This window comes from Lissotriton helveticus, chromosome 3_1 (assembly GCF_964261635.1).
Source record: "Lissotriton helveticus chromosome 3_1, aLisHel1.1, whole genome shotgun sequence".
NCBI classification, from domain to species: Eukaryota; Metazoa; Chordata; class Amphibia; order Caudata; family Salamandridae; genus Lissotriton; species Lissotriton helveticus.
This window is the reverse complement of record NC_136061.1, coordinates 1,079,657,020-1,079,684,142: the sequence shown is the minus strand read 5'-3', so window position 1 is coordinate 1,079,684,142 and position 27,123 is coordinate 1,079,657,020. Positions and strand designations below refer to the sequence as shown.

General features: G+C 44.9%; 1 protein-coding gene across 1 annotated transcript; it reads right to left on the bottom strand.

Moving 5' to 3' along the window:
* LOC144824209 (uncharacterized) lies at window positions 1-26,086 on the bottom strand. Its single transcript, XM_078683358.1, is given in 4 exon segments — window positions 1-120; window positions 719-1,932; window positions 13,496-14,825; window positions 25,982-26,086. Coding segments are annotated over 4 exon segments (2,697 nt in total). The 5' UTR covers window positions 26,015-26,086.
* Window positions 26,087-27,123: the final 1,037 nt, after the last annotated feature.

Genomic DNA, 27,123 nt, shown 5'->3' with positions numbered 1-27,123 from the left:
TCAACTTTCATCGCTCAGCCCCACCCTCTTCAACACTATAGAATTCATCTGGCCAACATCATCAGTGCACACAATATCATAATCCTCTCCTACGCTGATAACACGCAACTCATACTCTCCCTTTTGTACAAGACCCCCAACAACAGAAACAAGTTCACTACAAACATGACCAGTAAGTAAATCTTTATTCGATGTTTAAAAAACATCATAAAAGCATATATATACAATTAAAAATACAATTAAATACAATATCTGAACTCCATCTAAAAATCGCCGATACAGATAAAGGTAAAAAGAATTTTATCTTGAACATTAATTAACTCAGTCCTCTAGTGTTTCTTAGCCTTACTGAGACCTTAATAAAATTCATATTACACCATAAAGTGTGCATATCATTTGCTCTTTGTAAAAAGAGCAGGGCAACTTTAGCATGACGGAACTTCGCCTGTTTTAGGATGTCTACCAAAAATTTCCGTCTTGGCATCTTATAAAAGGGACACAAAAGTACAAAATGAAGGGTGTCCTGCGGAGACCGATTGTTGCAGCCGCAGGCACCCTTCTGCTCAATTGTTAGGATAAAACCTGGTGGGTCAGCCAGTATATTTGGTAATAAATTGAGCCTAAAACGAGACATTAAAAACCGGTCCTGGGAATTGTTCATCAAATACAAATAGGGTTCCATGCCCTCGCTATTCTTAGTGAGACAATGGGCACTTACTGAGCGTTTAGAAAGTTCCACTCCTGCTCTGCGTGTGGCAAACTGTTCAAGCAACATTTTTTTAATCTTCAGTTTGTCAAGATTTGATATTGCACTTAGGTTACTAAAAAGATCCTTCTCATCTAAATCCTCAAGGCTGTCCTTGATATATTTTAGCCACGGAATCTGTAGACTTTTATCCCTATTTAGGCAATCTCTCATAATTTGTCTACTTAGGTCTGCCTCGGAATTTCCCCAGATACTTAACCATGCCATGATTGGTCTAAGCTTAACCTGGTCCTCAATGAATGGTCTACCTAATTCTCTATGCGCAAGTGTTGCTGGGGTGCTCTGAGGGATTTTTAAGATCCTTCGTAGATATTTATCTTCCTCCAGCTGTAACTGCTTAGTGTCCACAAAGCCCCACACTTCTGATCCGTACATGGCTTTTGTGCTACTTATAGAGCTATAAAGGTTCATAACCTGTTCTGGGGACCAACGACCCAACCTTCGGGCAAAGTTTGTTATAGCACCATTTGAGGATATGAGTTTTGTGCACCGCTCTTCTACCAAAGATTTAAATTTCAGTGCCCCATCAAATAGCAGCCCAAGATAAGAGAAGGACTGCACCTTCTCTAGGGTATGAGTCCCTATTTTGAATGAAAACCTCTTACAGGGGTTCCTGTCTGCCAGCATCACAAAGGACTTGCTTAAATTCACTGACAGGTCTAAAGTGTCCATGAAGTTAGCAAATCCATCAATTAGACACTGCAAGCCCCTCGGGGTACGGGCGAGCAGGACTGCGTCAGCCGCGTACAAACGCACAGGTATGTGGCATGTACCTGCTTTAGGGCAATCTGTATTCAAGGCGATCAAGGTCCTCTCTAAGTTATTGATGTAAAGCGAGAATAGAAAAGGGGCAAGAATGCAGCCTTGTCTCACTCCACTGGTACATGGAAAGGGTTCTGTATTCCCCCCCTCCAAATTGTAGCGGACTTTGGCAGTGGTGTCCCAGTGTAACTCTCTGAGGATGTCAATCAAACCTGGGTCAATACCCATGTTACTCATCATGGCCCATAAATTGTTCCTATTCACGTGATCAAACGCGGCTGCTAAATCCATGAACCCCATGTAGATGGCTTCATTGCTGGCTTTAGTATATTTTGCCACCAGCATGTAGAGGTTCAGACATTGGTCACTAGTGGACCTCCCAGATCTGAAACCGTACTGGGTGTCTGCAATGATACGATAATCTTCCGTTCAATCCATAAGCTGTTTCAAAATTACCCGGCCCAGAATTTTGGCTGAGACATCAATCAATGAAATGGGTCTGTAACATTGAGGGTTGTCCCTATTGCCCTTCTTAAAGATAGGGACAATTGTTGCAGTAGACCATAAGCGGGGCAATTCAGACTTAATGGCCGCATTTAACACCCTCGTGAGGATGGGGGCCCATAAGTCTACATTGCTCAGATATAGATCGGGTGGAGTGCCGTCAGGGCCTGGAGCTTTGTTACGAGTGAGGCCTTGGATCCTCTTAGTTATTTCTTCTAGGGAAAATTCTATATCTGTACTCCGCTTTCCCTCCCAACCCCCCTCCTCGTAGGTATCCTGGTTAGGATTGTAAAGACCCTCAAAGTGTGTCACCCACTGTTCGGGTAAGATGTTTGCCCAATCCAAGGGGTAGTGCTATCCTGAAAACATGGCCTATTGATTATCCTCCAGAATTCTGTCAGGTCCCTTTTTTCCCCAGCCACCCTTAAGTCTGTCCACACTTCAACTTGAAGAGAGATCTTTCTCTGTTTCAGAACATTTTTGTATGTCTATCTACAGTGGGCTATTCTTAGTTTATCCCTAGGGTTAGATTTCAAGCTGACTTTTAAGTCTTTCAGAGCTCGTTTGCATTTATTGTCAAACCATCTCGGCTGGGAGGTGTTACCCCAGGGGCCCTTTGCCCTTAGTAGGCCTTCTACCAAGCTAGTTACTGACCCAAACGCCCCAACCAGAGAACTCCCCTCTATCTTCAGGTCTAGGCAATTCTCATTCAGTTATTCCCCCTTGGCCATTAGGGATTTATAAAATGCTCAGTGTCAAGATGTAAACTCTTCTTGGGTCTGCCTCGACATGTAAGTTCTAGGACTAGAGGGTTATGATCACTTAATATACTCCAGTCAATCCTTACTGAGCTAATCCAAGTTCTTAAAAGCCTGGACACTAAAATATAATCTATAAAGGAAGAGCATCCTCTTCCTTTAAAGGTTGGGGTGAGAGACCCATCTTTCTCCAAACTGGACAAATCAATTGTGTGTTCCAGAACATGGGTTCTTAGGAGCTTACTAAGGTATGTTCCCTCTAAAGTGTGTTCAAAATGTGGACCCTTCTCGGTCGGACAACATGACCAATCTCTGTTCAAAGGAAACAGGTTTGGGCATAAATGACAATTTATGTCACCCATCACTAGTACAGTGGGTTCTACAACCCCTTTCCTAAGAGCTAACTCCTGGCTAAGTCTAAGATCTAGTTCCTGTAGTGCAGAGTGATTTCCTTTTGCAATCCCCGTGTTGTAAATGTTGAATAAGATCAACCTCAGCCCGCCACCAGTAAATCCTGCCCCCTGGAGAGTGTGCGATGACCAGGATGGCAGTGTCCAAACTCCTTCCAGGTTTAGGTCTACATATATTGCTAAACCTCCACTTGCTCTTCCTGATCTTACTTTTTGTGCTGGCACAAAAAACCATTTGTAACCTGCTATATGGAAAAGGGTGTTATCAACCGCCCAAGTTTCCTGCAAAACAATTATCTGGAACCCACTAATATACTGTCGCCACTCTTTGTTGTCAAACTTCCCAGCCAGACCCGCTATATCCCATGATAATATTTTTAGCCCCCCCTCTACAGGTTGTTCCCTATGTAAATCTAATAGTCTCGGTGTCTCACTATTTGGCCCCTCCTCAGACCTTACAGGCCCAAGTTGTGCCCCCTGTCCCTGCATAGGTTGGAGAGCTACAGCCACCCTCTGCTCCTTTTCTCGGATATAGCCTTCTGACGTACTCCAATGTTTACCGTACTCAGATGATGTCGCCCTGTTTCGACTTTCTGGCCTATTAAACACATTTCTATCAAGGGGTTGTGGTAAGTCAACATTATCAGTCACCCCTGACAGTGCTCTTGGCATTTTCTGCGAATTAATTTTTTCAACCTCCATCCTAATTGATTTAACTGAATGGTCCACTGACCTAGACAGTCAATCATTCGCATCGAGGGACAGTAAAGGGCTAAATCTATTTGTCCAATCGGCTAGACCCTGTTCTTTTTGCACCAAGCCGTCCCGGGTATAATTGCTAGCCCTGGGTGCATTTGAACACATTCCCAGTCTACCATAAGTGTACCTTGAATCATGGATGACACGTTGCGTGGGGTAAAAAAATCCCAGTGGCCGAGGTCTTATGGTGCTTGTCTGACTTATATTGCCACTGTTTAATATGTACTCCACTAAACTTGTGTCCCTAAAATTCACAATTATACAATTGCCTACCACATCTTTACTTCTAGTACCTAGCCAGTTCACCCTTCTAACATGCAGGATCTCCCCACTTTTGTTGTCTGGTAGTGGCCTGTTCTGGTTTAGCCAATGTATTATCTTGTTTTTTAGTTTGGTGTGTGTCTCTTTCTGTTCAGGCTTCAGTTCCGGAACCCCCACAAGTACAATTACGTAAGGGTATGCTTCAGGGGGAAATTTTATGGTTGGCACAGGACTGATAATTCTTCCATTAGTCTCCCCCCTTGTGTGGTGTGTCTCTACTGGTTTAGGAGTTGGGAGCTTATAGTTTTGTGGTTGCAGTGACGACTGACTCGTCCCCCTGTCTGCACCCATTATCCCTGCCCCCGAACTGTTATCAGCACCCAATTGCATTGATGCATTTAAAGTAATCGGTGCCTGTATAACAGTATGTTGCTTACTGCTAGCACTTTTAATTAGTGTGGGGAGATGAGGATCCGAGCTAATATCCATCACAGCAGTGTTGTCTGATGGTTTGGTGTTCGTGGTGGTGCCCTGTGTCCTACCCCGTTTGTTTAATTCATTTATAATTTTATCTAACCTATTAGCTAGTGGTTTAATCTGACTAACAATGAACATTTCTAGGTGGTTTTGTAAATCTATAACTACTTGGGCCATCCAACTCGGTGGGGCTGGCTGCTCTGATACTTGTGCTTCCATGACCTCTACCTCTATACGTTTAGTTGGCGGTGTTGAGGACCTTACTTTTGTGTTCTTAGTACAAGACTTCTTTGGGCCTACTCTTCTTCTTCTACTGATAGGAGCTTTCTTATCAGGCAGAGATATCACCCTCTCTACAACAACAGGCATCTGGGCACAGGGAATATCATGAGCGGGTGACTCCAGAGTGATATGAGGGAAGATAACCCTTATATCATTGTCATTTACCTTCGGGGGGGGGTGGATAGGTCAGTTGTTGGGGTTAGGGATAAGCGTCTCTCCGTACGCTCTATCTCACAAGAGACTGCCCCAATGGCTTTCCGCAGCATAAGATCAATCGCGGTGGGCTGTACTTTGGGGGGAAGCAGTAAATTGGGCTCAAGAACTGTTACCCGGGGAGTAAGGGTGTTATGAGGTTGAACCTTTGATGAACGTGTTTTCACATTACTGGCCATGCTGTGAATGATGGATCTAATGTGCAAAGGCTACCCCGATTTCCCCGGTTAAATGATCCCCCGACAAGCCAATGCCCCCAACTACTGGGCGTAGACCATACAACACAATCCCCTTTCCAACCCTCGGTGTTAGTTCGAGTTTAAAACACCCCGAGTCCCAGTCCAAAGGATCTTTTACGGCTGTTTGTCTTACTTTGCGAGATATCGACAGGTCAACAGACTGTAGTGGTCCTGATACCTCAGAGCGCCAAGGGGGGTGGCCCAGGCCAGCCTCATACGGCCTCGGACGGCCACAGACGGTCCCGCCCTTGTCCCGGGCTTAGCCCGGCGTCGCTCGCGCGCGTCCCGTGACGCGGGAACTTTCGCTGTCTTTTCTGCGCCTGCTGGCGCGAAACCGGCGTGTGCGTCGTCCTGCCGCAAGGGTACCTGGGGGCTGTAGTCCCCCCGCTCTGCTGCCGCGCACTAGGCTGGAGAGAGGCAGCGGCAGCAGGGGGGGACCGATGGCAAGCGTCCCCGAGTCCCACAGGAAAAGAAAGCCCAGCAATGTCACACATTCCACAAAGGCTCTGGCGTCCTAGTAAGACTTCCACAATGTCATGACCATAATTGTTAACTACATGAAAGCTAACTCAACTGTCTCAAACTCAACACTGACAAGACGAAAGTAGTGATCCTCTGCAAGATCAACTTACAAATATGCTCCAACTGGTGGCCGGCTAATAATGGACCAACACCCAGTCACATGCCAGGAATTTCGGTATAATTATCAACAGCAAACAGCACAAGAACGCACAAGTCAATGCCGTCACTGCATCCTGATTCCACACATTGACACTGCTAAGGAAGATCTTCAAATGGCTTCCAAGCAACACTAAAGACCTCATTCATGCCCTACAACACCCTCTGCACCACGATCACGATGGAGCTCACATAGCCATCCACTACTCAGCAGCCAGCTGCATCCTCAACCTCCTACACTGAAGTATCAACACACCACACATCAGGGAGCTCCATCAGGCTCCTGATATAACAAAAATGCTCATTTCAAACTCCTCACACACACATTCAAGGCACTACACATCTTAGACCCCACCTACCTGAATGGTCGCATCTCTTCCACCAACCACGCAGACACCTCTGCTCCGTAGGTCTCCCATTCGCACACATCCCACACATATACCGAAGCAGATCAGGAGAATGGGCATTCTTTTACAGAGTGAAGCGGCCTCCCACTCCACATCAGAGACTCCTCCTCTCTTCTTGAATTCTGCAAAAAACTGAAGACCTGGCTTTTCAGTTACCAAACTACCAAAGGCAGGGATAAGCACACACAACTACTCAGTGCCCGGATTACCTCCTTGGTGATAGTGTGCTTTACAAATACACATAACATTTCTCTGCTTCTACTTCAAACTCTTATTACTAATAGTTTTTTGTGAATTAGCTAAAATATTTGTACTACATTTCCCAGGAATACAAAGCTGTTTTGAGTGAAGCTCCCTGATACTCTTGGGTCTTGGACCCTGCAATGCAAATACTCCTATTAAATAAAAACATGAACAGCTTTATGACTCAATTTATATTCCTTGTCAGGTAACTCAGAAGCAATGTCGAAATGAAGTAGTGTAGGCCATAACTAAACCTAAATCGCGACCTCTGTACTAAATTGCTGGAACAGTCTTCTTGAAGGATATACACAAACCATGAAATGTCCGCTCTCCTTAAAAGACTGAGATGCAGAAGATGGACTATAGTTCAGGGAGAATGCGGTGAGTGACATTTCAGCTGTAATCAGTGTTAAATATATTATATTACTTCACAACATCTGCCTGAAGCAAATAACATGGTTTAGCAAGCTGAGCGCCTAATCAAAGAGCTACAGGTCTCAGGTATGTACTTTGGCAGACGTGACATAGCCTTTCAATTATCAGAGGTAAAATATGAATACTTTTATGGTTGTAATAACATCTGCTCATTTTAAAGTGCCTAGAAAAAATGCAGTTTGCAATGTGTGTGTTATATCAACAATAGCTAGTAGTACCTAATATTAAATGCAATGATATTTTACTTTTATTTTATTGGCTTCTGAAAGGTAAAGCTCAGAGAGGACCTGACAGGACACAAAACTGCAGCCTTCTAGGTATTCACAAGTAACTACAGTGGATCTATCAGCCCACTGATCAATATTATCACTTGTGATTAGAAAATGTTTGAAAAAAGTTCGGTGTCAATTTCTGCCTCGACGTTTCAGACCTTATTTAATGCTGCTGAATTTTCTTTTTTATGTCAAGCTCCACGAGACATTTAAATAACCATAATTCACTGTTCTTATGAAGTAAACCATTGTGGGTAACCCTCTAATCTGAAATGCGGCTTTCATTTGGTGTTCTCCAGTGCAGCCCCACAAGGATAGTGAACATTTCCCGCTGCCAAAAGTCAGATGTAGCAGATCTTGGGCTGCATTTTCATTGTGGTTTACACTTCTCAATGCACCTTGACCTTGAGATTAAATATTCTGAACCCAACATATCATCATTTGATGGGTGGCTGAGAGAAAGTAGCAATTGAGTTCCATCCTTGTATGCTGTCTACAATGACACACCAATAAATATGAGCCTGAGTTATCTGAAAGGCTGGCCGTATAGAGCATAGACAGCTCAAGGACGCCTGCAGTGTGCAGCCCTTTTGCAAATCGGAATTTTCAGTGGCTCTGTATTGCATGAGGCTTTATACTTATACAGCTAGACGTTTACCTTTTTGAGTAGATTTTCCCTTCCATTTGCATACTTGCTCGCTATTCAACCTATTGAATTACATGAACATTCTGTGCATTTTTCGCCTTTCTCCTTGCTCCGTGTCCAGTTTACATTCAAGTTGAATTACGTCACATCGTTTCACATTAAGAATAAAATGACTTCTAAACAAACCGTTCTTGCTGCATTTTAATGCATATTGCTGTGAGAATGAGTCTGCTCGTTTCTACAGCATTTATAGAGCAAGAGTTTTGCTCAAAGTGAAAACATAGACATAATTAACATGCAGCAATTATGGTTTATTGATCTAGGTTTATAATTTACTGTATGCAACAAAACATGGGAAATCTCGGGTAACAGTGTTAATCGATGCATCATCTAAAAATACCCAGGGACTCGAGTACTAATGGAATTTGTGGGAGCAAACAGCGCGATTCGCTAAATATCACTGGTTCTCCCACCGCTAAAACCAGGGTTGTAATCTGTGAAAGCTGCATTGCAATTAACATATGTTTTTGCAAACTGCGTTCTACAATCTGCGACCCGTTATGAATTGTGTGAAATGGGTGCCCAATTCTAACGATTCGCAATGGTTTGTAACAGTGGTTCAGGGAAAGTGACAGAAAAAGCAGGGGTTCAATGGCGGCTTCATCCGATGGTCAAACAATCTAAAATGAAGTATTATTACTAATCTTTCTTCTTGGGCGGGTCCGGACTTTGCACACAGCTGAATGCCCACTGATTAAGGAGCATTAGGGATATATGTGTTCTTGGTCTTGCAAAAAACGAACAATGTAATTTGGTATATGTGTTTACTCTCTGTTTGTGACCACACATTTTCGTTTATTTCCATATTTTTCGTATAAGCCATATATGTAATTCATCAGTATGGAGAGACAAATAAATAAAGTTATCCAAAATAGCTTAAATATACACATTCTTCTTTGTATGTGAGCCTTATATTTGCATTCCACTTCGGCCCAACCCGGAAATGTTTGTACATCAATCTGCTAGGCATGGATTTCGTTGCAATTCTAAACAACGTTCTCAGTTTCCGCTCGTGATTTTCAATTAAAACAGGACCAGAGCTTCTCAATAGCTGCTTTATGTGGCCCAGCTAGTAGGACTTGATCTTACAAGTAAGGCAGGGACAAATATTGAATAAGCTGTGTTAGACAGGGTGTGTGTACTCGTACCCTTTTTATTTTCATTATATACTAACGGCGTGGATACGGCTCTGTTTGGGTCTACTATAGATGTCCCTTTCATTAATTCATCACCTGTCCCGATACTTCTCTATGCAGACGATGCAGTGTTCTTGGCACGGACTGGCAATGCACTCCAGAGTCTAACAGGGATGTACTCTAAATTTATGAAGTATCTAGACCTCAGGGTGAACAAATCTAACTCTTGTGTGCTTATGGCAGGAGCGAGACTTACAAAACAGCCAAGAATGACTATAGAAGGGAGAAAACTGGAGGTGGTTGATACCTTCTCCTATCTGGGGGGACTATTTGATTAAAAAACTAATTGGCATAATATGGTGGTTAATAGAGGGCTTTTAATGGAAAAGAGTATAGGGGCTCCTTTTTGATTCATAAAAAAGCTTGGATCCAAACCAGTGGATACAATTGAAAAGATCAACGAGGCAAAAGCAATATCTGTTGCCACGAATGGGGCAGCTGAGTGGTGAATGACCAACATTCTAACTTACAATACATTGAGGATATCTTTTCGAAAAGATTAGTAGGTGTCCCCCAATCCTTCAGTACCTATAATTGTCATTCCAAACTAGATGTACCCTACATCACGGACCAGATCCACAGGGCCCCAACCCTCTGGTGGCATTCAGTTTGGAGAAGAGAATTATTAATTTTAACCCAAGAAATTCTGAGAAAATGCTTAAAGTTAGATGGCACAGGAAAGATAAAGTGGCTTTAATATAGTACAACAGCTTACACTTCTTTGGCCTCTGCTAGTTATTTGAGAACCCAACCACAATGCGCAACTGTCTCAAGGTTTGTATTGAAGAGGCTATTAATTGAAAAACTGAGGAGAAATAGGTGGGAATCCAACTTTATGAAGTCTATGGTCAAACAATATCATTTAGATCATTTAGAATCAATACACTGTTACCATGTATTTATTTTTTGTTAGGAACTGCCAACATACATTTTACTGAGGTTTCAACTGAAGTATATCCCGCTCATGCTAGGCTACCCTTCTAATATGTATTCCATGGATGCTCTCCCAGCTTGCCAATGCGATGCATGATCCTCTCAATGTTAACATCATTTTTTTTTCTGCAGCCTGTACAGTGAAGAAAGGAAAAGATATTGTTTCCTGCTTATGCATAGTCTCAATTTTAAACAGTCACCCAGCTCTCTACTTTCTTCAGCTATTATCTGATACTTTTGCATGCTATTGTCTGGCCTCGTTTTTTAGCTGTGCTATAAAAAGGAGAAGACAGTATACGTAATGTGGGATATAAGGAAATTAATATATGAATTATTTATATATGAACTCTTCTTTTTAGATGTTATGTATTTTAGCTTACAAATTTTAACTGTAATCTTTTAATACATTTTACATATCTATGTATCTTTAAACCTATCACGATTTGTAATATTTTATCCTCATTGCATGAAGAATACTTTTTATGCCATTTTTATATTGGAGAATTAAAGTGGCGATGATGATGATGATGAATAAGCACTGTATATACTGGGTGTGTGCAAAGCAGAAAAAAAGATGTTCATGACATTTCATAAAAGTTACAGATATTTTTTTTAAATTTCACTTTTATAGCAAATTGTTTGTTGGTAAATGTAATTATTTTGTACAAAAAAGTCTCTATAAATACTGGCAACAGTCCTATTTGAGCATAAAATATCTGCAGGACGTTTTCTGCATTAATCAGTCTCCTGCGGGTGGAAAATTCTCATTACACAAAACTGCATAAAAGCTAAGATATTTCGGCCGTGAACATTTTATTTCAACCAGGCCTTAAAACTTGCCTCATTTCCACATAATGTTAAACAAGAGAAATTACATGTTATTGAATACTACAAATTGCCCAATTGTGGTTTGTTTAGAGCAAAAGGTTTCAACTAGGTAGACAAATTACTTCCCCCCAGCCCCAAGAAAAATAAAATGTGCTACACTATCTTTAAGACATGTCACTTCTGAAAGATAGTGGCTGAGGACCCTAACAACAACCACATGAATAGGTTTGACTTATTTCAATTCCCTTTCATAAGAACATGTTCTTTTGTCACACGCTCAGTGGCACAGTATTTTAGAAATGTGATTTGGAGAACGACTGAGTCATCTTTGCGTAGTGCTTAGCAATGAGATAATCAATGGTATCAAAGGCTTGAAATCGTTGATGACGTGGTCATTGGTTACACGGAAGATCATACTGATGCAGGGCCAATTTGAGCTATATGCTTTAGCAATTATTTTCTCTTGAGGTTAAGAATTCTTTTCAAATCTTTTTTATACATTTTTCCTATCTTTTCCTGAGATGGAATAGCCTAATGCAAATGGATCCACTGTCTTTTGGCTAGGTGTGTGCTGTAGAAATACAATATTCATACATACATAAACAGGGCCTTTTTACAAGTTTGCTTTTAACAATAGGGGAAGGTACAGGGGCAGAGTTAACGATACAAGCTGATGCTGAAGGAAAATATGCTGCATTATGGGGACTGCACTGTGCCCAGGGCAGCCGCAAACTCCTGATGCCCTGGGGGCAGCACATTCACGTGAAATGCGTAGCGGCTGCTTTGAAGCCGCTCTGTGTTTCACTGTGCAAGCAGCAAACCGCCCGCACTTTTAAAGGATAATAGAGATCCTCTTGCAGGCGGGTGCAGTCAGTGACTTCTGGGGGCCCATATTACCCCTTTTCCCCTCCAGAGGGATGTGCTCAGGGGGCACATAGACAATGCACCCCATGAGGGCTTCCTTGCCTCTGCACCCGCGTCAGTAATACAGTGCAGGTGCAGAGGCAAATAGATTACTTCATTTGCATGGGGCATGCCCCCATGCAAATGAGGAAAAACCTCCTTGAAGAGAGCGCTGCCACTTTATGTGTGTCAACGCTATTTGTATCATATAAAGGGCTGCACAAGCATCTGCATCCCCTTGTGTAATAATAAAATGGCCCAGGGTCACGCAAAGCGAGCGCATAAGCCTGCTGCGACCCAGGGCACTTAAATTAATATGGCCACAGGTATCTAAACTCGGGTTACATTAGCCCTAGACATTACAAGTTACTAAACTTGCAGGACCAAGAATTACAAACCTATTACTTCATTTGTTTAAGTCCTGATATAATTTCAAGGTTCAATGCACTGACATTCTTAAAGCGTTTGATTGGAAGATTCGCTCCCTTCAGCAGTAGCGGCTCCTTGTGGGAGTGCTACCGGGCGGTGACGTGGGGCGGGGGAGAGGCAGGGTGGGTGTATTGCTTTGCCCACTTGCGTAATCTGAACTTACGCACACCACTTACTCACATAGAAACTCCAACACTCCACTGGAGGTAAGAATGGGCTTTTATTAATATGATAGGCAAAGGCAATAAATCACTGAAGCCAATGAATTCTTAAGCACCGAGTGAAAGGTACTAGACAATGAATACACCACACTATATACATAAATATGAAACTGTGAATACAGGTATATAAACAGTTAATGTACAAAGCACCTCACCAGATTCATTTGCAGCACCGGAGACTTCAACATCCCTGGCCAAACACTGAACACCAAGTCGGGAACCCCGTAGACCGGCAGCTCAGGGAGTAATCTCTTCGGGCACCAAAGTTGTCCCACGAGTGCGTCCACTCCAAGACTGAGTTCCTGAGCTCCACACCACGGACACCGCTTTTTATAGTTTAAATCATTATGTTCGAGAAGCCTCTAGCAGGCGCTCTCGCCCATCTATTCACAAGTGCTGGCCTCATCTCTGCATCAGACCCACCCAGACAGACCTGGCCAGATTCTATCTGGGCAGTGCCGAGGCAAAAGACATTCCTTTCCCACTCTCCGGCCTTGGAGACTGGCACGGCCAATCTCCCTCTGTCCTAGAGATAAGTATGGAATGCATGAAAACACTCTGAAGGTACAACATAACCTCACGAGGCATCCTCACGAGATGCCTCGCACCTGCTTGTACTGGTTTACGTGAAAAACATGTTTATGTTCCTGCTGAAATGTAACTCCAGGTCACGGCAGCACAAAATGGAAGTGCGATGCAACAAAATGGAAGATCAGAGCATTGCATGGAATCGAGGTCAACATGTGATTTAGCACGTGTAAAATGGCAAATGCAGTACATTCCACCCCTTGACCTTCGATTCATCTATCATACCCCATTGGCCTAAACACCATGGATCTGGCCTAAAAAGGGAGAACAGATTAGGAATGCATTGAATGCAACAACATAATGAGATAAAAACACAAATAATTACTATAATAACACCCAAGATATACCGAAGCTGTCCAAAATTAGGCAGCCACCCAAACAACCAATCCCACCATCCTTGGTCAACATCTTGGGAAACCCCTTTCACTAAATCTTTCAAAGCATTAATATGTGCAAGGATAGATGTAGAATGATCAGATAAATTGAAACAACAGAGCCCATCAAAGTCCTCGCAACCGTGGTTATGTTTTAGCAGCAATTAGTCTACAGCTGCCCTATTTTGCAAAACAGCTTTTCTTGTTCCTTGAACATCCAATAATAATTCAGCTAAAGCGGCAGAAGTGTGATTGAGATTCTTCACAATTAAACAGGCAAGCTTAGCAATTGTTCTGGCATTATAAACGGACAGTCCTGGCACTCCTACAATGGACAGAGCCAAACTAGTATATTCTGTTCTGGAAAGCAAATCAATATCAGAGTCACAATCCTCAGGTAATTGAATAGCGGCTCTAGAAGAGCGAATACGTGTAACAGAATGCATGGGAAAAAGCATAAGACTTAATCGTGATAAGGCAAAAGGTCCTCCAGTTATGTTAGCTGGTATATATGTGTATGAAATATTACCACACGAGAACAACCATCCTTTAGGTAATTTCACATGGTTAACATGGCTAGCGGCTAATACAGTGTGATTACAAACCATATAATTGGTAACATTACTACAAAAACGGTCATGTCGTGTCAGACATAATGTTTGTTGATCAGGGGTCAATTGTTTGCTTTTCTCTAGTTTTAATTGGCCACACTTGCCAATCTTGGTAGGGTCACAAGTTAATTGATAACAAACGTCTCCAGTAGAGATATTGTAGGTACCAATTCTTGTCATGTTCCTCCAGAGGCTATTTGTAACCTCTGGGCAAAAGCGACAGTACTCATAAAGACTCAGATGTGTTTGAACATCACTTTCCTCCACTACCCCATCAAAGTTAGTTTGGTTGAAAATGTGCAGAAGCACCTGTGCAGGGGTAGGTACGGCAACAAGACACGTTGATATCATATCAGCTGTACTCTGAAGATTTCTCATACAGAAGTGGGAAGTGTTCAGCACATTCCCGGCCAAGTAGGTCCAGATGTTATCTGGTTGCTGCAACAATGCTGTCATCCGACTCGGGCGGTTGATCCCCTTTGGCATCCCCGGGCCCTCCCGGACCCCTCCGGACACGCCCAAACACCGACCACACAGCGCAAGCATCGCAGCGGCAAGCCATACTGTGATCTAGAAACAGAAAACAAACTGGTATAATCACTCTCGCAAATAACATTTTTCAGCAGGTACATTTTCCCACTTTTCCTGTCCAGGTTTCATGATGACTAGGATGTTATCCTTGCCCTTAGCGATCAATTCTGCAGGTTCAGGAGGTTTGTTTGGGGACTCCACCCACAATTTTGCCCCTGGGTTCTTGTCAGTAGATCCGAACCCGCCCTTTCCTCGCACAGTTAGAAGGGCTGGGGCCGTCCCCTTCATGACATTTCCTCCATAAACCGGCATGATGACCATTTGGGCAACACGGTCACCGGGTTGTACCATCAGATCATTGTTTCCACTGTTCAATAGGATAACTTTGATCTCCCCCTGGTAATCGGCATCGACCACCCCTCCCAAAACCTGGATGCCTTTAAGGGCAAGCCCAGATCGAGGGGCGATTAGCCCGAAATGCTCTGGGGGAATTTGAACTCCAATTCCTGTCTCAATCAAAGTAATGTCTCGTGGTTGCAACCGATAGAGTTTCAAAGCATGTAAATCAAGACCGACAGCTTCTGGTGTGGCACGATATGGAGCCAAAGCTCCGGGAGCTGTCTCCCAATACAGAATTGTGTTTGTGGCCACATGGGGCTTAATCTGCAAAGCTGGGGTCAACATGCGCATCAAAGGAGTCTCTGCATCAGCAAGAGGTCGGCTGTTTAAAATCTGCAATGCATCAGGCAAGTGATCCCTCCACCCCTTCAATGACCCATCAGACAACTTTTTCAACTGTTCTTTCAGCAAACCATTCATTCTCTCAATCAAACCTGCTGCCTGTGGGTAATAAGGTATGTGATAGATCCATTCAATGTTATGCTGCACACAAAAATCTTGCACCATCTTTCCTTTAAAGTGTGACCCATTGTCACTTTGGACCTGCAATGGAATTCCGTAATACAAGATCAACAAATTCAACGTTTTCAGGGTGTTAGATTGAGTTGCTCTCTTGCATGGAAAGGCTATGAGATAGCCAGAATAGGTATCCACCACTGTGCATGCATACTGACATCCTCGACTCATTGGCATTGGCCCGATGAAATCAATTTGCCATATCTGCCCTGGTAACTTACCTCTGCCTAGCTGGCCTCTCACTACCTGTGGAACTGGTCGGTGCTGAGTATGCTGACAAAGAGGACAGTGAATGATTGCAGTCTTAATCAAATCAAGGGGAATATACATCCCTCTACTTTCAGCCCACCTGCTAGTGGCTCGCTCGCCCAAATGTCCACTTTTCTGGTGTGCCCATTTAGCCATGCCCACCAAGTCAGAATCCTGCGTCTCCACCTCAGCTTCATGAATCTTCGCTTCTTGGTCTGCAAAGGAATTGCACCAACGCTCTAGTGAGTCAGTCGGGCAATGAGCATCGACATGATAAACTGTAACTGTACTCTGGGGCAACAATTCCCAAATTTCCTGCAACAACTCCTTTCCCCAAACCTCTCTATTGTGAATCATCCAATTGTGAGCATGCCATGTGGGAAGCCAAGTGGCTAACCCATTGGCGTGTCAGGAAGCCCCGGCCGCTGGTAAATCACTGCCTGCATTGTGAACTTGTCTGGAACATGAAAAACTACATTTCCCATGTTTCCTAAAGCGGCGCGTCAGAATGATGCAGCGCGACCAGGAAACAGGATATCCTGGTGTTTGCGGAAGACACTTTGCCGATTATTCAGTTCGGACGAGCGGACTAGAGGCTCGTGTGACCGGCTCTTTGTTTTGTCCTGGTTCAGGTGAGTTGGGCGGAAGCTCACGCTGAATGGTGTTTGGAAACCGCTGGATTATCAGGTGGGGCTTAGGAAGCGCCCGTCCCGGTGGCTTATCTGTCGGTATTGGAAACCGGCTATACACCGCCTTGTGGATTAACTGGAGGGGCTTAGGAAGCGCCCGCTTCGCGTCTTGCGAGGTCCTGCTACAGGTTATCCCTGAACTAAGGGGGTGGCGTTACTCGGTACTGTACTGTACTCATTGTCACTGTTTTCCTGTTGCCTCCAACTCGGCTGAGTTCGTAGGTCTGAGCAGTTACTGACATCTAGTATCTGTGTACTGTAAAGGAAAAGTGTTCCTGTTCTTTCCTGCAGAGACGTATCTGCAGGGGAGTGCGTGTTTTCACAACAACCTTTTTGTTTTGCTGGGCAACAGTTATGTTCCTGTCTTTATTCCTGGTTGGAATACCCTAATTGACTCCCTTGTACTTGTGGTTGAGAAACTTTTGGGGTATTCGTGTACCTAACAGTACACTTCATTATCCATCCTCTCGGAGGGGAACTTTTCTTTTCCATACTTTGTGACAGGTGAATGGTATCCTCATTGGCATTCAGGTTCCCTTCCAGTTCTCAGGGGGTAGGTGGTGAATGATCTTCCTTACACTCAGTACTTGTGAAACCCTATACTGAGTGGTGGGAGATAGGGGGCATATTGATGGTCTTCTTTATATCTTTAAGCAGGAAATCCTGGGAATCGAGAAGACGCCTGATCTGTCCCTCTTGGTTCCAATACGCCTGTAGTCAAATCAGGTGGGTGTCAAACATAAAGCTGTGACTAGAGAGTAGTTAGGCATAGAGGGACTCGCCCACTGATTCCTTGCTTTGTATGTTGCAGGTTTTCAGTTCCAGTTGCCCAGCTGTTCCCCTCCGGACTATCCTCATTTTCCCCCGCTTGATCTCCTTAATAGTCTGCGTCACAAAGAGCCAGACTTGGGATGATCTAGAGGTGGGCCCCTTTTCAGCATCAAACCAATCCTGAGGAGCCACGACGAAAGGCCTGACAGAATAATCGGCCCACGAGTTCTTCTCCTCCTGGTTGGGTTGAATAAAGGGATGGCCACCTTAGATGATGTTCTGGCAGCACTTGCCTTAGTGCAAACAGAACTAGCCTCTTCTCACCAAGAGATAGCCGCGCTGCAGGCCCGGTTTGATGCCTCGCAGCGTAACCCTTTTGATGCAGGGGCTCATGCCCCTCAACCTGCCTCAGTAGTGGTGGAAATGCCTTCCCCTGTTCCCTTAGCCCCTCCGGAACGGTTTATGGGAGATAGAAAAAAGGTACAAGTTTTTATGACCCAGGTAATGTTACACTTCACTTGCAAACCTAAGTGTTTCCTCACTAACCAAGCCAGGGTTTCTTTTCTGATTTCTTACCTGGGGGGAGAGGCTGCTCAGTGGGCGGTTCCCATAGTAAAGAATAATGACGCTATACTTTATGATTGGGACCTGTTTAAAACTGAGTTTGAAAAAACCTTTGACCGGAGAGCTGAAACCTTTTCAGCTGATAAAGAATTACTCGTTCTGAAACAGGGCTCTTCAGATTTAGTCACATACCTGAACCACTTTAGAAGGTTAATAGCGGAAACTGACTGGCCTGAAGCAAAGCAAATGGTTCTGTTCTACCAAGGACTCACAGAAAACCTTAAAGATGTCATCGCTCAAGTTGACCCCCAACCTACGACATGTGCTGCCTTTATTGATTTAGCTCTACGCTTAGACCACAGACTACGGGAACGTAAAGGAGAACAAAGCAGAAAAGACCGCCCAGTATTCTTGGGGGAAAAGACAGCTACTGGGGAAAGAGCTGAAGGAAAAACAGAACCGATGGAGATTGGGGTGGTACGGGCATCTTTAACACCGAGTGAAAGAGAACATCGCCGTAAGTTCGGGCTCTGCCTGTATTGTGGAAAGAAAGGTCACTTCTTAAGGGAGTGCCCTGTGAAACCGAAAGGCAGTCGTTATCGTTCAGGACAGGCAGCAGCTTCCACAGCGGAAAAGGTGTCGGAAAACTTCAATGCTTGAGTTTATCAGAAGGGAGAAACTCGAGCACTCACTTCATCCCTTCAGTAACCGAAGAAGACTACGTAGAAAACCGCCTGTTTTTTCTGTCCCTGGAGTTGTGGATAGATAACAATCCCAAGAACATCAGCGCTATGATAGACTCCGGAGCCACTGGCTGTTTCATGGATCTAGCAGAAGCCCGGCGTTTGGGGGTAGTACCTATCACCAAAACTGTTCCTGAGGCAGTTTATGCGGTGGACGGACATGAACTGGAATCAGGCCCAATCAATCAACATACGCCAGAATACGAGATGTGGTATAAGAACTGTCATACGGAAAACATATCGTTCAATCTTATACATGCCCCTACATATGGGGTTATTTTGGGACTTCCGTGGCTGAAAAAACATGAGCCCACCATCTGTTGGACGGATCAGTCATTACAGTTTCAATCTGCGTATTGTCAAGACCATTGTCTCAGAGAGATTTCGCGGCCTTCCATGTCTTTAGCCGCTACTCAGTTCATTTCCACGGCCGCCGAGAAAGAAGTAACACTACCAAGTTGTTATCAAAAGTATGAAGAAGTATTCAGTAAGGCAAAGGCGGAGATCCTCCCTCCACACCGCGAATACGATTGCCGGATTGATTTGGCACCTGGATCTGTGGTCCCCTGTGGTAGGATTTACGCGTTATCACAACCCGAAACCATACACCTCCGAGAATATTTGGATGACCTTCTTAAATTGGGTTTCATTCGACCCTCTAGATCTCCAGCAGCTTCCCCACTTTTTTTTATTCCGAAAGCAAACGGGGAGCTTCGTTGCTGCATCGATTACAGGGCTTTAAATGCAATCACAATAAAAAATCAATACCCGCTCCCCTTGATACCGGTGTTGTTAGAGCAAGTCAGATCCGCCAATATCTACACTAAGTTGGACCTACGGGGAGCCTATCATTTAGTGAGAATAAGAAGCGGTGACGAGTGGAAGACCGCTTTTAAAACACGGTACGGGCTTTTTGAGTACATGGTAATGCCCTTTGGGCTTTGTAATGCCCCAGCCTCTTTTCAGTTTTTTTTGAATGAGGTATTGAGAGACTTTTTAGACATTTTCGCAGTGGTCTATATTGACGACATCCTGATTTACTCCAATGGGGAGAAAGAACACCAAGAACATGTATGCCAAGTCCTTCACGCCTTACACCGGAACCATCTGTTTTGTAAATTGACAAAGTGTGAATTCCATGTCACCACTGTAGAATTCCTAGGTGTTATGCTCACTCCATCAGGGCAAGTCATGGCTGAACGAAAAGTGAGGGCAATCATGGAGTGGCCGAAACCTCACAACGTTAAAGACATTCAAAAACTCCTGGGGTTCGCGAACTTTTATAGGAGGTTCATTGCACACTTCTCAGACATGGTGACTCCGCTTACTAAACTCACCAGAAAGAACACTCCTTTTGTGTGGGGTTTGGCAGAACAGACAGCTTTTGAACAACTGAAAACTGCGTTCACAACCGCTCCTGTGCTAACTCATGCCGATCCAAAACTCCCGTTTGTGGTGGAAGCAGATGCTTCCGATGTAGCTGTCGGGGCCGTGCTCTCCCAAAGGAACGAGAGTACCGGCCATCTCCATCCCATTGCCTTCATGTCCCGAAAATTGAACAACGCAGAGCGTAATTACACCATAGCTGAAAAAGAACTGCTTGCTATTAAAGAAGCGTTCGCGGAATGGAGACACTGGTTAATGGGAGCCTCTCAGCAAATCACGGTGTACACCGACCACCGCAATTTACAGTTTATGCGAGCTGCTCGTCACCTTACTCCCAGACAGCTACGCTGGATGCTGTTTTTTGCCGAATTTCACTTCGTGGTTACGTTTCGTCCGGGTTGTGATAACCGGAAGGCTGATGCACTCTCGCGTCAAGAAAACAGCCCAGCCAAGGAGGTTTTACAAGAGAAATGCATCATTGATCCCAAGAAGGTGGTAGGAGTGATACACACCAATGAGTTTCTTCACAAAGTCAAAAAAGGCATGCAAACCTTTATCTGGAAGACCTGGATCCGCCTACATCCAGAGTGGAAAATACGTCAGGGGTTGCCAAGAAAGGGCTCGCAACTGCTCCTGCCTACGTTAGCATTAAGACAACAGGCTTTTCAATGGTGTCACGAGTTGCCATGTGCTGGACACACTGGAGGAAAGAAGACTTTGGAGAAAATGCTACGCACATATTGGTGGCCTACCATCCGTCCAGATGTCTTTTCATGGGTACAGCGATGTGACATTTGCTCCCAGGCCAAGAGCGACCATCGTCCATCACAAGGCCTTCTGCAGAGCATGCCTACTCCTGTGAGTCCTTGGGAGAGCTTTTCTGTGGACTTTGTGGTGGGTCTCCCTAAAGATCAAGGGATGACGGCCATATTGGTAGTCGTGGACTACGTAACAAAAATGGGTCATTTCATTGCATGCAAAGGGATCCCAACTGCCAGCCAACTTGCTCACCTATTGCTTCTTCACGTAGTCCGGTTGCATGGATTACCAAAAGTCATTGTTTCAGACAGGGGAGCCCAGTTCACCGCTAAGTTTTGGAAGGTATGGTGTACCAGGTTAGGAATAGCATCTTCCTTGTCCACAAGCTTTCATCCCCAGACTGACGGGCAAACCGAAAGGTTAAATCAAACACTCAAGCAATACTTGAGATGTTTTGTTGATACCACTACTGAGGCATGGGTTGATTGGCTATGGACCGCTGAGGTTTCCTATAATGATGCTGCTCATTCCTCTACGTCCTACACCCCGTTTTTCTGTACATATGGGTTTCACCCTAGGTTTGCCCCTTTGAGTGTTCCTCCTTCCGAAGTTCCTATCCCACAGTTACAGGTTAGGCTGGTTCAGTTGCGGAAAACTGTGCTACAGGCAAGGAGGAATCTTGAAAAGGCTAAACTGAAGTACAAAGCACAGGCTGATAAGCACCGTAGGTCTTGTCCTCTTTACACCAAGGGCGATTGGGTTTGGTTGTCCACCAGAAATATTCGCTTCCGCAAATACAGTGTTTTCAACCCTAGGTTTATTGGTCCTTACCAGGTGCTTCGTCACATCAATCCAGTAGCTGTGAAACTGTGCCTTCCAGGTCATTTCAGGATCCATCCTGTTTTTCATGTGTCCCTGCTCAAACCTGCAAAGGGTCCTAGAACTAAAACCCCTGAGCCTGTGCGGGTGCAACCGGATGTTGAGTATGAGGTGAGGGGTATCCTGGACGCACGTAAGGTGAGGGGTCGGCTTCAGTATCTGGTAGCCTGGAAGGGCTATGGACCTGAGGAGGACTCATGGGAACCTGCTGGTGCAGTTCATGCCCCTAGGCTGGTTAAGAAATTTCATCTGTCTCATCCGGGTAAACCTGGTGGCAGTCAGTGAATCTTGTGAAGGGGGGGTGTTCTGTCAGGAAGCCCCGGCCGCTGGTAAATCACTGCCTGCATTGTGAACTTGTCTGGAACATGAAAAACTACATTTCCCATGTTTCCTAAAGCGGCGCGTCAGAATGATGCAGCGCGACCAGGAAACAGGATATCCTGGTGTTTGCGGAAGACACTTTGCCGATTATTCAGTTCGGACGAGCGGACTAGAGGCTCGTGTGACCAGCTCTTTGTTTTGTCCTGGTTCAGGTGAGTTGGGCGGAAGCTCACGCTGAATGGTGTTTGGAAACCGCTGGATTATCAGGTGGGGCTTAGGAAGCGCCCGTCCCGGTGGCTTATCTGTCGGTATTGGAAACCGGCTATACACCGCCTTGTGGATTAACTGGAGGGGCTTAGGAAGCGCCCGCTTCGCGTCTTGCGAGGTCCTGCTACAGGTTATCCCTGAACTAAGGGGGTGGCGTTACTCGGTACTGTACTGTACTCATTGTCACTGTTTTCCTGTTGCCTCCAACTCGGCTGAGTTCGGAGGTCTGAGCAGTTACTGACATCTAGTATCTGTGTACTGTAAAGGAAAAGTGTTCCTGTTCTTTCCTGCAGAGACGTATCTGCAGGGGAGTGCGTGTTTTCACAACAACCTTTTTGTTTTGCTGGGCAACAGTTATGTTCCTGTCTTTATTCCTGGTTGGAATACCCTAATTGACTCCCTTGTACTTGTGGTTGAGAAACTTTTGGGGTATTCGTGTACCTAACAGTACACTTCATTATCCATCCTCTCGGAGGGGAACTTTTCTTTTCCATACTTTGTGACAGGTGAATGGTATCCTCATTGGCATTCAGGTTCCCTTCCAGTTCTCAGGGGGTAGGTGGTGAATGATCTTCCTTACACTCAGTACTTGTGAAACCCTATACTGAGTGGTGGGAGATAGGGGGCATATTGATGGTCTTCTTTATATCTTTAAGCAGGAAATCCTGGGAATCGAGAAGACGCCTGATCTGTCCCTCTTGGTTCCAATACGCCTGTAGTCAAATCAGGTGGGTGTCAAACATAAAGCTGTGACTAGAGAGTAGTTAGGCATAGAGGGACTCGCCCACTGATTCCTTGCTTTGTATGTTGCAGGTTTTCAGTTCCAGTTGCCCAGCTGTTCCCCTCCGGACTATCCTCATTTTCCCCCGCTTGATCTCCTTAATAGTCTGCGTCACAAAGAGCCAGACTTGGGATGATCTAGAGGTGGGCCCCTTTTCAGCATCAAACCAATCCTGAGGAGCCACGACGAAAGGCCTGACATGGCGGTAGACCATGAATCAGTGTAAAGGTGACATGTACCAGGGAGCTCTTGCTTTAATGCCTGGTAAACAGCATACAATTCTGCAAACTGACTACTTCTTCCCTCTCCAGTAGTTGACAACAACTTTTTGGTCACCGGATTATATGACACTGCCTTCCAATGTCTCTTGGTCCCCACATATCTGGCTGAGCCATCTGTAAACCACACATGCTTTTTGTCCTCCGCGGATAACTCTGAAAAAGGCCCACCCCATTTCACCTGGGACTCTCGCACTTTAGGTACATCTTGCAACATTTCTGCATCTGCTACAGGAGTCTGTGCCACTTGCTCATGCAGCACGGCGGTACCCTTAGGACCGACTCGCGCTCTGTCTTGTATGTACCACTTCCACTTTATGACACTAGCCTCCTGTGCATGCCCAATTCTGTGTGTCTTGGGTGAGCTCATCACCCATTGCATGATAGGTATCTCAGGTCTCAAAAACACATTGTGCCCTAGGGTCAACTGCTCGGTATCCACCAGAGCCCAATAACATGCCAACAACTGCTTCTCAAAAGGAGTGTACCGCTCTCCAGCATCAGGTAATTTCTTTGTCCAAAACCCGAGGGGCACTTTCTGTCTCCCTTGCTTTTGCCACAGGCTCCAGGTTGCATACTGATCCTGAACACTTACATTTAAATCAATACTTCCCTCTCTTATGGGCCATAAATCCAAGGCACGCTGTTTAGCCTCCTTTGCTGACTCAAACGCCTGTTGCTGTGCCTCCCCCCACTCAAACTCATGCTTCTTCCGCGTTACCTTGTACAGAGGGGCCAAAATCTGACTCAAATGAGGAATGTGCTGTCTCCAAAAACCAAACAATCCAATGAAGCGCTGCGCTTCCTTCCTGTTTTTTGGCACTGCAAACTCTTTGATCTTTTGCCTCACTTGTGGCAGCACTTCTCTGTGTCCCTGATGCCACTGAATGCCCCAAAACTTCACACTCTGAGAGGGTCCCTGCACCTTCTCGGGGTTAATCACCCACCCTTTGCTTTGCAAGTGCTCTACCACTCTGTCTAGTTGAGCCTGCACCTGTTCTTGGGTCTCTCCTTGAATCAACACATCATCACTGTAATGACAAAGTTGTACTCCAGAAATGGGGCATTTGGACGAGGTGTCAATCATTTCGACTACTTCTCCTATGGTATTGCCAGTTTGATTAATTAACAAAGTCATTACCACAGCTTTGTATGCAGGGGGCGCCAAACGAATGATTTTGTTCCGCATTGACACAGTCATTAACTGACCCATTAAATAATGCGCCTCACCTACAAGAATAGCCAGCTTCATCCCTTCCTCCTTAATTCTCTGCGAAGCATCTCTTAGGGTAAACCATGGTTTTTCATTCCCAGGCCAGTCAGAATCTGTGGGGTACTTGTGACCACACCCCCGTGCAGCTAGCTGCAACAGGGTAGTTTGGTCATCACCATGGAAGATCCGAAAATATCCCTGCACAGTGGGATCAGTACTTAGAGTACAAAATTTGGCAGCGTCCCCCTCATCTAACATGACCCCAGAAGCGCCATGATCATAGAGGCGCACCATCCAAGCTAATAGCGTCTCACCGGGCTTCTGTCTAAACCTCGCTAAAAGATCACTTATTTCTTGCTGTGTAAAATCCTCCAAACTATTCAACATGACTCCATCCGGGTTCCCTGAAGCAATTTGAATTTTTCCGCCTGAGAATGGGCTGTGCTTCCACTCTCTTAGCATTTTTTCCTTGCTCGTCTCTCCCCTCCGCTTGCAAGGGCAGCTCTCCTTCTGAGGAGAATTCTGACGATTCCCAGATGTTGGAGTCCCAATTGGAAGGGTCGAAATCTAAGCCTGCTTTGGCAATCGCTAAATGAACCTTCCGTTTACTAACTCGGCCTCTCCTCTTCCTATATCTGTATTCAGCAACACGGACTGCAGCCCACTCTGCTATCGTCTGATATGTTTCTAACTTATCTTGTAATAACTTATTCTGACAGGATAGCATCGTAGAAATATTCTTAGCTTCAACAAGTTGTTTTTCTAAGCCCAACTGTTCCCGCTGCAGAGATAAACATTTGTCAAAAACTTGACGGTAGGCATGTAAGAGAGCCCAACCTCTGCGACCCACTGTACATAATTCCTTTCCTTTCTCCACAGGAACCTTCTGTAAACAATTTAAAACATCTTCTGGCGTTGCTTCGCCCAGACAGTCAAACCAGCTCTCACTTAATCCTGAGCTTTTAGCCTACTCACGCGCCAGCGCGGAGTACGGCGTCGCCTCCCATCCAGGAATTTGCATGGGGGCTAAAGGGATTTCACTCGGTGCCAAAGAACCAGAACCACCTTTTGTCATTTTAAACATGTTCCTTCCCGCATAATTTACGTATCCTGCCGACTACGCCAAAATGTATTGCTTCGCCCCCTTGCGTAATCTGAACTTACGCACACCACTTACTCACATAGAAACTCCAACACTCCACTGCTGGAGGTAAGAATGAGCTTTTATTAATATGATAGGCAAAGGCAATAAATCACTGAAGCCAATGAATTCTTAAGCACCGAGTGAAAGGTACTAGACAATGAATACACCACACTATATACATAAATATGAAACTGTGAATACAGGTATATAAACAGTTAATGTACAAAGCACCTCACCAGATTCATTTGCAGCACCGGAGACTTCAACATCCCTGGCCAAACACTGAACACCAAGTCGGGAACCCCGTAGACCGGAAGCTCAGGGAGTAATCTCTTCGGGCACCAAAGTTGTCCCGCGAGTGCGTCCACTCCAAGACTGAGTTCCTGAGCTCCACCCCACGGACACCGCTTTTTATAGTTTAAATCAATATGTTCGAGAAGCCTCTAGCAGGCGCTCTCGCCCATCTATTCACAAGTGCTGGCCTCATCTCTGCATCAGACCCACCCAGACAGACCTGGCCAGTTTCTATCTGGGCAGTGCAGAGGCAAAAGACATTCCTTTCCCACTCTCTGGCCTTGGAGACTGGCACGGCCAATCTCCCTCTGTCCTAGAGATAAGTATGGAATGCATGAAAACACTCTGAAGGTACAACATAACCTCACGAGGCATCCTCACGAGATGCCTCGCACCTGCTTGTACTGGTTTACTGAAAAACATGTTTATGTTCCTGCTGAAATGTAACTCCAGGTCACGGCAGCACAAAATGGAAGTGCGATGCAACAAAATGGAAGATCAGAGCATTGCATGGAATCGAGGTCAACATGTGATTTAGCACGTGTAAAATGGCAAATGCAGTACAGTGGGGGTTAGTAAACACCGGACTATGGATGAATGCAGGTAAGTTGACAATTAAATCAATAAAACAAATTTTGTTGCACGTGCTGCATCGAATTCGGCGATGCAGCACGCAACGGAATTCGATTTATTGATTTAATTGTCAACGTACCTGCATTCAACGTATTCCAGTGTTTACTACCCCCTACCCTGGTCCTCCCCCCGCCCCACCTCACCGCCAGGTAGCACTCCCACCAGAAGCCGCTACTGCCCTTCAGTTGTCTGATTTAAATTTGTTGATGAATGTTGAATGTGACTATTCAGCCCAAGCCTACTCTGAGCTTGTTGGAATCATTAGACTTCAATCATTTTTTTTATTTAGGAACGTCCACCTTGCCATTCAGTGCACAAGCGGTGGCAACATCATCGCTTTTTACTCACTTGTATATTTCAACTCGAGGTCATAAAAATATATTATATAATCCAACCACTCTGAATGTCCTGGGGGTGTTATCTTAATCTAATTTCTACATATTTCTCTCCT